We start from the raw sequence: 12,716 nt of genomic DNA, 5'->3' as shown, positions 1-12,716 counted from the left end.
ACTGCCTCAGCTCCACCTCAGATTATCAGGCATTAGATTCTCATAGGTCCACCGGTCCCTGGTGCCAAAAAGATAGGAGACGGCTGCACTACAGGATCCCCACTGTTGTGGTGCAATCCAATCTAAGACCTAAGACCCATGGAGCCAATTGAGATGAATTGTGAGTCTTTATTAGATATTAGCTGGTCAGCGACTGACTACCATGCCGGGTTAGAGGAGTTCAGTCCAGAGCTTCCAGAGGAGGTAGCTTATAAAGCCTAAAACCACATCAAACAAGCAAGCAGGTTATAGAAGCAGAAGTTGGCCATTTGAAAATTTTCCATCCTTAACACCACCACAGCACGAAAACCCCGAGTGTCTCTAGACATCGCTGCATGTGTACTGGTTGCTGGGGTAGGTGGTAGTTGAGAACCCCACGTGGAGTCCAGAGTCCGCCCTCTTCCCAGGAAGGTGCCCTGTCTCCCATCTCACCTCCACCGTGGCTGCCAGGTATGGAGCAGCCGCTAATATACACATCTTTAACCCATTTCCTGTTTGCTCCAGCGGCACTTGTGGCTGCAGCGTTTACCCCATGATAACTCAGGTATTACAGTCCTAACCTTACCCCCAAAGTCTGTCATGGAATGTCTCGCTTTTATTCTTATTTTCATATTGCTCTAATATATCAATAGTCTTTGGAAACAGGTGACATTATCTTGTTTATAGTATTCTGTTTTTACTAGTGATATTTCCATTTACAAAATATAGTAGTTCTTGATTGCCAAAAATGTCAGATCCTAGAAAACGTAGCATTCTTACGCATGATGTTAAATGAACGTTGGCAGTGAGCTGCACTTTTTTTTCTAAATGGGAAAAGGTTTAAATGGAGATGTGGCTGCCTCACTTCTTGCTGCCCTGGAGACAGGCAGGTGGCCTTCTCACCAGCTCTCCAAACCTCCTATCACAGAGCCACTGCCCCTGAGCAGTCACCCCTGAGTTCCTTCAGTCTGGGCCAGTCCTATGGGGGCCAGGCCAAGTGCTACACAGAGCCAGCAGACTTGGTGCCTGCTCCGTGGCACTCATCGAGAGGGGGCAGGCGGCATACTCAACCAGCATTTGGTCAGGTTCCTGGCGGAGCTGTGGATCTCCGAATTAGGCCAGCATCCGCCACGGGGAGGCTGAGCAAGCCCAGGAGCCCTGCCACGGGTGCACGTGTGTGCCGGTCGCTCTCAGGCGCTTCACTCTCGGATCGTTTCCTCTGTCCTCGCACAGCGGGCGCACTGTGCCTATGAAAGGCGGGAAATGGGCAACAGGGAAGGGGGACAGCTCAGGGGGGGACTCGTGGTGGTGACTTGATTGGGGCCCAAAGCAGTTGAATCCTTGACTGAGTTTTGCCTGCCCTTCCCCACCAAACTCCCCCACTGCCTTACCTCACCACACCTCACCTTATGCCAGGAGAGAAGTGAAAGGTTTGCTGGCTGTGCTCAAGGTTTTGGGGTCTGGGAGTACTTTCCCCCTGTCCTCTTGAATATATGCTTTCCTCCAAGGGACTTCGGGAGTGAGGCCCTGGACAACTGAAGGAGGTCCCTGCAGGACGGTTGAGCCTCATGGGCTGGTTGGGAGGGGCATGATCAGGGTCTCAGGTACAGCTGGGTAAGATACTTTAATCTGCATTGAAGCTAGAAACAGCTAGCATTTACCTGGGGTTTCAGAGGCTGCAAAATCAAGCTGTAAATCCCAAGAAATACCATTCCATGGCAGGAATTTTGTCCCCAGCATGACTGGCTCAGGGGGGTGGCTGCCATTTACATGTCAGAACTCCGAGCTGGTGATCCCTTGATAAAAACATTGAAGCCACCCAGGACTCAGGGTCGAAAATATCTGGTTCTTAACTGAAAGCCCCAGGCTACATTTCAGGCCTTGAATCTCATCCTCAGCAGGAGCAGTAACTATCTCTCTGCTTCCTAGTGTCTCCAGCCCACACGTGTGTGTGCGTGTGCATACACACACACAATGTCACTAAATCAGGATCATGCTTGAGGTGGGAGCCAGCTTTCACAGCTGCACCAAAATCTGTATCCCAGCATATGGGGAAAAAATCCGATCTAAATAATAAACAAGGGATAAAAGAAACCTGTATTCTGATAAGAAAATGGGTCAGATTAATGTGAAAATTACAAATTCAAGACAAGCCAGCGTAACTTGTAAGGAACCTTTATCATGAGAGACCTTTAAAGTTCCAGAAGTGGCTGAAAGAGCCTGACCTGGCAGCACCATGGGCTGGGGCAAGGGGTGGGGGACATGTGGCCTTTTGGAGATCTGGGCTGGTAGGAGCCATTCTGAGCATCTATCTCCTCTAGACTCTAGGAGCACCTGCAGTGTCCTAGGGTGGTGTGGCCTCAGGCTCATACATGCAGTACCCAGAGGGAGGACAGATGTTCCTCCCCACTCCCCACAGTAGAAGTTGTGGGCAAGGACCTAGGATAGACTGGGCTCTGCAGACGCAAAGGAATGCACATTCCAGAACATCTCACAGGGGAGCAGCTGGGAGGGGGCGCTGAGGAGGGACTCTGAGCACTCTCTTGAGGTACTGTTGAAGAGCTCACAGTCCTGAGCTGGCTCTCAGCACTGCCCCCACCCACCCTCCTGACCACCCTGTGACCAAGCTGTCCTGGGACTGGGCCTCTGAGACAGATCATGTGCAGGGGTACTCCGGGTGAGTTGCTAGCCACCCTGGAGCCTATTCTTCTGGTCACAAGACCATGACCTTGTGGGCGGGCTCATGGCTTCTGTGTCCATCTTCTGGCTCAGGAGATCAAAGGCCCAAGCACTCCTGAAGGATCGGGACAAATATGCTCCCTGGCAGATTCCAGGGTCCAGGATAAGATCGCATTAGCAGGGACCGAGGGCCACTGCAGTGTTTGTCGTGGGAAATCTGGTGCTGCCTTTGAAGTGCAGGCTTCATTTAGGTAAAATGACTGGCTTTATGGGAACCTCCCTTTCACAGGTCTCTGCGAAAACACATACTGTCACCCTGTCATGTTTCCAGTAAGACCGAACCTGTCATCCTCATGGAAGGCAGGGCTCCTGTGGGGTCCTCCATCCTCCTGTCCCCCTTGGGGACCTGCTGACCCACTGGCCATGGGTGAGATTGACCTGTGCGTTGCAGCCCCAGGGCCAAAGTGGGACGTGGGCAGCAGCTTCTCAGCAGGATGGGACACAGAGTCTCATATCGAGAACCACAGGACTCTTTTAGAAATGGTCCCCAAATAGTCCACACCTGACCAGTAGTTTGGCTTACTCCTCCAGGCGTTGGTTGAACAAGAAGTGGAATGGGTGTCTCCGTTCCCATTGGTGCCTTTGCTCTTATTTCAAGCGCTCCTTCCTGACAGGCAATCACCTGTGAGGCGCATATCTGTGCCACACCCGTCCCCAGAGCCAGGAACTCAAAACCCAGGATCAAATGGCCCTTATCAGTGGAGAGCAGTGTCTGTTGGCACTGGCTGATGGGCTGGCCCCTCTTCACAGAGCCACTCAGGTTCAGGCCTGAGTGTTCCCAAACCCTTTTACAGATGATGTAACAGCTTTGGAAAGGGCCAGAAACTGCTCTAGTAGCCAGGGATCTTTCTGAGATACCCACATTTCACAGCGTCTGCTGTACTAGACTAATGGTGGCCCCCAAAACACATGGGACTTGTGACTGTGCCCTTATTTGGGAAAAGTCCTCAGATGTTATCAAGTAAAGATCAAGATGAGACCATCCTGGATTAGGATGTGCCCGAAATCTAACGAGCATTCTTAGAGGAGACATAGGAAGTTCATGTGAGGAAGGAGGCAGAAACTGGAATGATATAGCCACAAGGATACCTAGGGCCACCAGGAGCTGGAAGAGGTAGGCCCTAGAGCCCCCGGAAGTGGTGCGGCCCTGCGACATACCTGGATTTCAGACTCCTAGCCTCCAGAACCGGAGAAGAAGCCTTTGTTGTCTGAGCCCCCAGTCTCTTGTCCTCTGATAGGGCGGCGCTGGCACCCTTACATGTGGGCCTTCCTGAGCCACGATACAGATCAGATGGGCTTATCTGCTCATAGGCTCCAAAAGAGGGAGGCTGTGTGCCATGGAATGTAGGGTCTATTGCAGGTAGAAATGGAGAGCAGACAAATGGACTGAGCTGTCCAGACCCCACCCTACATCCAGGAGCCCAGTTCATTGCCCATCTGGATTAAGGAGCAAGGCTGAGATTTCCCCCCTAGGGACACCTGTCCAGAAGGTGTTCATGCTGCACCGTCCCCAGGAAGACACTTTCCATGGAGTCACGGCACCATCAGCCCACACTGTCCTCTCATTCAGTCCAGTTTCTTGGAGGCTGTTGTGTTCCAGGCACGGATCTGAGTCATTTTCAGGTCATTTAGTGCTCTCAGTGGCCACGAGGAGGGGGTATTCAGAGTCTTGTCACACAGTTGAGGAGCCTGGCTTAAGTTTAGCAGCTATCAATTCTCAGGACCCATAGGGCTAGAAGGAGGCTCAGACCCAGGTCCCCCTGACCTGAGGCTCACATCATGGGGTCTTGTATGCTCTGAGGTGATCAGGGCTGATCAGCCCCTCCTTCCTGACCTGCGCTCCTGTGGAAGCAGACATGTCCCTATACCTGTCTCAGGCAGCTGGCACTCAAAGTGACTGAGGGGCTGCAGAGCTGCCATCCCTTTCCCAGGTGGCCACGGCAGAATCATGCTCCCCTTGCCCGCGCTCCCAGCCGCAGGTTAAGTCTGGAGAATGTGCGTCGGTGGCCCAGCAGGTGCATTTAATTCGTCGCGATAGAAAGCCTTCACCCCGCCGGTTTTGTTTCTTACTGTATTTTGCTCCAGGAACTTGGGGCGTGACCTCTGTGCAGTGCTCTCTAACCCAACATTCTTTTCTGTCTGTTTGGCCTTTGCTAGGTGATGTGTCCAATCTGGATCCCAAGTTCTCATTTGAAGGCACCAAACTGGACGTGGGGAACATCGTGTTGGCGTTATACAGCGGTCTTTTTGCCTATGGGGGATGGTAAGTTCCAGAATGTCTGGGTCCTTGGGCCTTGGGACATGCAGGCCGGGCACGGGGCGGGGTCCAGAAATCCAAGACATCTCATGGCCACTCACAGGCAGTTTTAGAGAGTTGTAGGAAACACTTTTGGATCTGTTCTGAGCCCCACACATCCCAAAAAAGCACAGAGAGGATGCCACAGCAGCCCTCGGGTATTTCGGCCCCTGAGAAGGCGGCCCTGTAAATTAATCTTTGCTGACAGGTGTGAAGCACTTGGGCTCAAAAGCCTGGGCCGGGTAGTTCTCGGCCTTTTCCCCACCAAGAGCGGAACGCCTGCCTGGAGCTTTCCCTCTGAACTTCCTGTTCCTTTGGGTCCCCAGCTGTGGCCCCTCTCTGGCTGGGCTATACTAGGCCACGAGAATGGCTGCCACATGACAGGGAAATGGAGAAGGTGCTGGAAGAAAGACCAGGGAGAGGACAGGGGTGATTAAGGCGATGGGGCCGTTGGAGGCACAGTTTTCCCGAGGGAGCAGGACAGTCAGTGCCCTTGCCCCCAGCTGCACACCTAGAGCGGCCCCCAGTGGTGGGTGACGGGTTTTCTCCACGGGCCCAGAGCAGCCAGCAGGGGCTCCCATGGGATCTGTGTGCTCTTTTTTTCCCCCTAATGACTTTGGGAGAATTGTATAATTAAACTCTCTTCTCTAAATTCTAGGAATTACTTGAATTTTGTCACCGAGGAGATGATCAACCCATACAGGTACATGTGCAAACAGACACTTTTTCATTTATTATTTCAGTGTCAGAGAAGGAAGAATCCTGGTTCTGCTGGGAACCCAGCCGTGGGCCCAGCCCAGTTGGTGATGAAAGCAGTGCAGGGCCTTTGGGGGAGGGGGCCTTGGGGTGAAGAGGTGCTGGGTTTTAGCCTTAAGCCAGCCGCACAGTGGTGGCTGTGTGACCTTGAATGAGATACCCTTGAAATGTGCAGGAGCACCCATTTCACAGATGGAGAGCGGAGGCCAGCAGGGTCGAGTCACTAGCCCAGGTTCGCACAGCTGCCCAGACCCAGGCGCCAGCTTCCAGCTGGTGACTGGTGATGGTGACGGCTTCGCCGCTTACCACCTTCGTCACGCAGCGAGGCTCAGAAGCAGGTCCTGTGTGTTGGGCAGCCATTAGGGTCGGTTCTGTCTGGAGCCGCACTTTGGTGATGTGGCCTCCTGTTCCTTCCAGAAACCTGCCCCTGGCCATCATCATCTCCCTCCCCATCGTCACCCTGGTGTATGTGCTGACGAACCTGGCCTACTTCACCACGCTGTCCAACGAGCAGATGCTGACATCCGAGGCTGTGGCCGTGGTAAGATGCCCCCTGCCAGCGTCTACCCAGATCACCAAGAGGCTGAGGCCGGCCCTGCTGCCAAACCGCCCTGCTGCTTGCAGGGGTTGAGCCGCGCTCTGCCAGGCCTGCTAGAGAGTGTGGATCACTGGTCCTCAACCTTGGCCACTTGTGAGAATCCCAGTGGGCTTTAAAAGTGCTGGTGCCCAGGCTGCACCCTGGGCCGGTTTTAAATCAACGTGTCTGCAGCGGTCCCAGCATCAGTCATTTTTAAAGTCGAGTGTAGAGGGGGTGAATCCATTGTGGCGACTTGGAAGGCCCAGTTCGGTGGGTGAGGTCTGCAGCGCAGAGCACAGGGATGTAGGGTTCGGCAGCCTTTCCCTTACCTGCTGCCCACTTACATCCTGAGCCACCTCTGCTGGGCATGCTGTACACAGGATTCAGAGGCGGGGAGCAGCACCCCCAGATCCCATGGTGGCAGGCAGCCGAACACCTAACCTTATCAGCCTTCCAAACCAAGCAGACGGGGGCCCCAAATAGAACCAGTGAGTTTTGAATGCCCTGTGGGGATGCCCATGGGCTCGCTTCCCACAGTGTCCTCACCAGCAACTTCAGCAGCTGAGGGTCTGTGCCCACCCATTCCACCTTCTGAGGAAATACTCACTGAACTCTGCTCTGGGCTAGGTGCTGAGGACCCAGCCAGAGACAGAACGGTATTCCCTCAGAGAGTGGACATGCGGACTGGAAGAAAGACTGGGCACCCGGTCAGCCTGGTGTAGAGAGCCAGCGTGTGGGCGTGAGGAGCGAGTGCTGTTACAAAGAAGGCTCTGTCCCTGGGGCAGCCTCACAAAGTCCAGACCACAAGGGGTCACTTACGTGCAGACGTCTTATAAGACGTGTTGGGGGGGGGGGCAGGGAGTGTGTGCAGACAAGTGGGCCGGGGCTGGGCCTTGAGGACAGCACACAGTCCAGGTTGGGGCGGCATGCTGGGCGTCGTGGGGCGTAGGGACTCACGCTTGGTGTCTGTCTAGGACTTTGGGAACTATCACTTGGGCGTCATGTCCTGGGTCATCCCCGTCTTCGTGGGCCTGTCCTGCTTCGGCTCCGTCAACGGCTCCCTCTTCACGTCCTCCAGGTGAGCCCACCCAGAACCACCCTCCCGTACTGGGGCTCCGCGGGAGCTGGGGCAGGAGCAGGAGGGAGGCTGAGCTGGGGAGGCAGTGCTGCGTGCCACTTGTTAACACTAGCTTTAAAAGTTCTCTTGCTAGATTGTGTAATATATAGCTGTAAAAATGTTCAAATAACACAGAAATAAAGGACCAGCAACTCTCCCTTGCCCAGAGGTGGCACAACTGCTGGGTCCTTCCACATTCTTTCGTGGGTCCATTGCGAACCCTGTCCAGGTGGACACTGGAGATGAGCAAGACCTCTGAGTTTTCTCCTGTGCCACCTGAGTAGATCAGGGACACCAGGAAGCCCCTGGGAGGGAGCCTAGCCCTTGACAGCCTATACCTAGGTTGCTCCGGGATGAGGCTGACTGCCTGCTCTCTGTCCACAGACTGTTCTTTGTGGGGTCCAGGGAGGGCCACCTGCCCTCCATCCTCTCCATGATCCATCCGCAGCTCCTGACGCCAGTGCCCTCCCTTGTGTTCACGGTAAGCCGGCACCAGCCAGTGCCCTCCTTCCCTAGGAGCACGGAAAGTGGATTGAAATAGAAGACTGGGGTGTCCCTCGGGGATGGTCTCTGGAGCTCCCCAGCAGGAGGCCCCGGGGAGGGGAGCACAGGATCCACCTGCACAAGGCCCTCCGAACTTTGCCTGGTGTCACCTGGGCAGCAGGTCGAGGCAGAGACTTGAGTTTCAGATAAGTTAATGGGGTTTTCTCATTGGTCTCTTGACTGCATGCTCCACTGAACACAAAAGGGTGCTGGATTTTTTTTTAAGCTTTTAATTCCAAAAATAATACATGGTACTCATAAAAAAAAAATCAAAAAACAACTTTGAACAGTCTGGCATGTGTGAAACAAGCTCCACGGGGGAGCGTGGTTCATAGGTAGCTTGGTGTGCTCCATTCCTCTCTGGAGCTCTAGTGTGTTAACAGGTGTGCCCAGAGTTTGTACTGTTATTCATTCATTCATTCATTCATTCATTCATTCATGCCTGCAGCACCTGATATTCTTATGTGGCATTTGTATTTTTAGTGAGATCACATTGTGTGCATTTTTCTTCAGCTTGTCTTAATGTCTTTCTGTGCTAATACACACAATTTTATTAGTTTTCTATAGCCATGTAGCAAATCAGCCAAAACTGAGTAGCTCAAACAGAAAGCATTCATTGCCAGTTTCTGTAAGGTAGAAAGTGGGAACAGCTCGGTGGCCTGGTTCAGGGTCCCCTGTGAGGTAGTAACAAGATGGTGGTCGGGGCTGCAGTCCTGTCTGGGTGCTCGGCCAGGGGTGAAGGACACCCTTCCAGGATGGCTTCTCATGCCTGTGGGCAGGAGGCCTCAGTTCCTCAGGGCGTGGGCTTGTCTACAGGGCTGCCTGAGCTTTTTCAGGACACGGTGGCTGGCTGACCCCAGGGTGTGGGAGCCAAGAGGGACAGCAAGGAAAAAGCCATCACGTTTTTATGACCCAGCCCCAGGAGTCACGCTTGCCATTTCTCTCGTTCTATTTGTTAGGAGTGAGTCAGTAAATACAGCCTGACTTAAGGAGAGAGGACTAGGTGTGGCCAAATGATACTGGAACATGTTTAAAACCACACAGAGTTCAACCTCAGTTTCAAAACTATTTCATGGTACTCAGTAGCCTGGATGTACCTGGCCAATTTACGTGGGCCCTGTGCCGTGTTCTTGGATTGGTTCCCAGGCATTGGGGTTAAAAGTAATGCTGCAGTGAGTGCCGGGTTTAGGAGTTTGTTCCCTTCCCACTCTCAGTGGGGCCTTTGTTTTCTGAGAAATCTCAGACTGTGTCTTCCTGAAAGCAAGAGTGTACAAGTATGGTCAGCCCACTGAGCAGGCGCCTCCCAGCATCAGGGCATCCTCTGTTACCTGTGGCCGTCCCGCTCCTGGCGCTGGCCCAGGCCCTTCGAGGGCTCACGTTGCCCCATCTCTCTGCTTGCAGTGTGTCATGACCCTGCTGTACGCCTTCTCCAGTGACATCTTGTCCGTCATCAACTTCTTCAGCTTCTTCAACTGGCTCTGTGTGGCCCTGGCCATCATCGGGATGCTGTGGCTTCGCTACAAGAGGCCCGAGCTGGAGAGGCCCATCAAGGTGAGGGCCCAGCCCGTCACGGGCAGCCTATGCCTTACGCATGACCAGGGCTGGTGGGTCGTGCGCTGAAGGAATGGGGAATGGGGTCCCAGTGTCCCCGGGGGCCCTGAATTGGGAGCCAGCGCCACACGGCTTCTCGGTTCTGCCCTGCTGGCATGTGCCTGGCCAAGCCACAGTCCCACTCCTGTTTGCCACCTTCCCTCTGAACCAGGAGTCAGGGTGTCTCCTGCGGAGGGTTTTGGTGAGAAGCCACCAAGATTAACATGTGAAGATGCTTCCAAACTCATCATGGATGGCAATACATTCAGTTGACAGCTGTCTATTAGGGACCTGTCCGGTGCCTGCCAAGTGCGTGATTCCAGGTGTGGGATTCATCAAAGGATAAAATAGATCCCCTCAGATCCTTGCCTTTCTAGAGCTTATATTCTAGCAAGAAGGAGAAATGATAAATAAGAAACCTGGTGGGTGAGTGATGAGCACTGTATGGGTGGGCAGGCAGGAAGGGTGAAGGGCCTGACTGGCTGGGGGCTGCCGAACAGGACAGCTGGGTGGTCGTGAGTAGGCGGCACGTGGGCAGAGGTGAGGTGGCCACATGCTCTCTGGGGAGGGCCAAGCCCTGGTGTGTTCGGGGGCACTGCCCGGGGTCGGAGGAGGAGACCACATGGGGTGGGCGGGAGGTGACATCTAAGCCCACAGGGCATGGGTGCTGCCAGAACTGGCTCAGCCTTATTGGGTGGAGGTGTTTCAGCACTAGACTACCTGCTGCACCTGGCCTCAGGTAGATTAAACTCTCCTCGTTAATCAGTACTGAACAACAGTTGCCCAAGGGTGACCTTGACCTTGTTTTACCGAAAATGGGTGTAACGAAGGGCCCCGCTCCTGCTGGAGAGTCCCAGTGAGCATGTCAGCTTTGACTGGTGTCAGGGGAGTGAGAGGGTGGAGCTCGTGGTGGTCGCTGGCTAGCAACTCCTGTCCCTTGTCCAGTCCCCAGTGGCATTTGGCCATCACAGCTGGCACCCGTCCTCGGGACCTTCTCCCCATCTTCCCTATCCAGCAGTCCTACAGAGGCCCGCAGGGCTCAGCTCCCTGCCTTGGAGAGGTTCTTTTAGGGTACCCCGGCAACCTTAGTGCTTCCTGCTTGTGGCGGGCTCTGTCCCCCTGTCACCTGGGTATGTGGTGGGCTTTGTCCCCATGTCAGGCTGTGCATGTGGTAGGTCCTGTCTTCCTATCATTCTGGGCACATGTAGCCTCTGTCCTGTGTCAGCCTGTGCTTGTGGTGGCCTGACCTCACGCCATCCTGGGCATTTGGTGGGCTCTGCTCCACTGTTAACCCGGGCTGTGGAAGGGCATGCAGTCTGGGCTGACTGGGTGGACCCCTAGCTCACCTTTCATCTCCGAGGATCTCTTGCCAGTATGTGCACAGACAACCGAGTCTGTCTAGACAAGCTTGCCCGGCTGGGTGGATGCAGAAGCAAGACAAGGTTCCTGGAACCAGGCTGGGCTGGCGGCACCCCTGTGGCTGGTCTGCCTTGAACTCTGTGGGTGGGCCTGTCTGCCTCTGGCTGTGCAGACTGATCAGCCTGCCCACAAAGGCTCTCTGAGAAGGTGGTACCCCTCACTTATTAGTGGGTGGTGGTCGACTTCCCAGAAGTACGTCCCCATTGGGTGACTTTGGGTGGGTGCTGGGCCAAGGTTTCTATCCCGTGTTGTGGGAACCAACAAGGTCGACCTCGCCTGACCTGGGAGTCCAGGGCTGTCTTAGACCAGACTAGGAGGAATGGGCTCAGAGCCAGGGGCATAAGGGTGTGCTCTGTGGGGTCCTGTGGGAGAGGCCGAGTGGGCCTGAGGGGAAGGATAGCTTGAGCAAGGGCAGGTGGTAGTGGGAGCATAGCGCATTGAGCGAGGTGGATAGGACTTGTGACGACAGGATGTGGCAGGTGTGGGAAGGGAGGGATAGATGCCGACTGCTGGCATCAGCTCTGGACTGATGCCCACACACGCCACCCTCTGTCCTCAGGTAAACCTGGCACTCCCTGTGTTCTTCATCCTGGCCTGCCTGTTCCTGATTGCTGTCTCTTTCTGGACGACCCCTGTGGAGTGTGGCATTGGCTTTGTCATAATCCTCAGTGGCCTGCCGGTCTACTACCTTGGGGTCCAGTGGAAAAACAAGCCCAAGTGGCTCCTCCAGGGCATTTGTGAGTATCTCCCCAATGCAGCCTGGCAGTGAGGCCTCTCTCCATCCCTGCCCGGGGTCCACCAGCACCCCAGCCTTCTCCGGAGCAGGCTGTCTGCTGTCTCATCTAATCCCACAGCCTGGAGCGGCTGGGCAGGAGCCGGGGGGATTTTCATGACGCCGACCAAGGGTTCAGCCACTTGGTGTGTCTGGCGGTGACCTCTGGCCCACGTATTTTAAGGATAAGACGCTCAGCTTGGCACAAGCTAATCTCATAACAAGGGATTCCAGAAAACCAGGCTGCTTTTGCCAAGTAACGAAATCCCACTGCCTGTCGCCAGCTTAAACACAGCGGCTGACCTAGAAAGGCAGAGAAGGAGAACACAGGATTCTGCACTGTGATCACAGGGCTAATTGACAAGCCATGTTTAGGAGCCTGTACTGAGGCTGCTGTTAATGTGACCTGTTCCCGGAGAAGTCCTTGGTGTTTGCACCCCAATCACCACATCCTAGGTGGCTTGTAAAATCTCCAGGGTGGCCATTCCTGAATTCTGATCGGACTGTGCCCCATGACTAGGACACCTTCAGTCATTTCTCCAGACCTTGCCTCGAGTCCAGATGAGGCTCCCTGGTAATCATCTTGCAGAGCACTAAAGCGGTCCTAAAGGGTGACCCTCTGTCCTGAAATCACCCCCTCCAGAGCTTTCATCTGGGCTTTCATCTCATACACACCCGCTTGCTCCACCCCCTCTGCAGGACCACAGGCTGTCATCCAGCAGTGGGCGACCTGGGTGTCTTCCAGGTGGTGGTGGCCCAGCCGTGGGTCCTTGATAAGGGCCCATCAGACAGTCCTCCAACACTGGGACCTTGCATCCCATTGTCGCTCCCGGTGATCTCGGGGTTCTGAAACCAGGGTGAGGTGGAAGGCCAGCACGCTCCGCCTGTT

General features: G+C 54.6%; 1 protein-coding gene across 1 annotated transcript in view; it reads left to right on the top strand.

The window, feature by feature from the left end:
* Positions 1-12,716, top strand: part of SLC7A5 (solute carrier family 7 member 5) — a 37,081-nt gene that overhangs the window by 21,282 nt on the left and 3,083 nt on the right. Inside the window, exons 3-9 of the mRNA XM_016129477.2 lie at positions 4,915-5,020; positions 5,712-5,756; positions 6,227-6,350; positions 7,361-7,464; positions 7,888-7,984; positions 9,448-9,597; positions 11,615-11,792. Coding sequence (XP_015984963.1) covers positions 4,915-5,020; positions 5,712-5,756; positions 6,227-6,350; positions 7,361-7,464; positions 7,888-7,984; positions 9,448-9,597; positions 11,615-11,792 — 804 coding nt within the window. The remainder of the gene's footprint in view (positions 1-4,914; positions 5,021-5,711; positions 5,757-6,226; positions 6,351-7,360; positions 7,465-7,887; positions 7,985-9,447; positions 9,598-11,614; positions 11,793-12,716) is intronic.

This window comes from Rousettus aegyptiacus, unplaced genomic scaffold (assembly GCF_014176215.1).
Source record: "Rousettus aegyptiacus isolate mRouAeg1 unplaced genomic scaffold, mRouAeg1.p scaffold_m13_p_14, whole genome shotgun sequence".
NCBI classification, from domain to species: Eukaryota; Metazoa; Chordata; class Mammalia; order Chiroptera; family Pteropodidae; genus Rousettus; species Rousettus aegyptiacus.
This window is presented reverse-complemented; position numbering and strand designations above follow the sequence as displayed.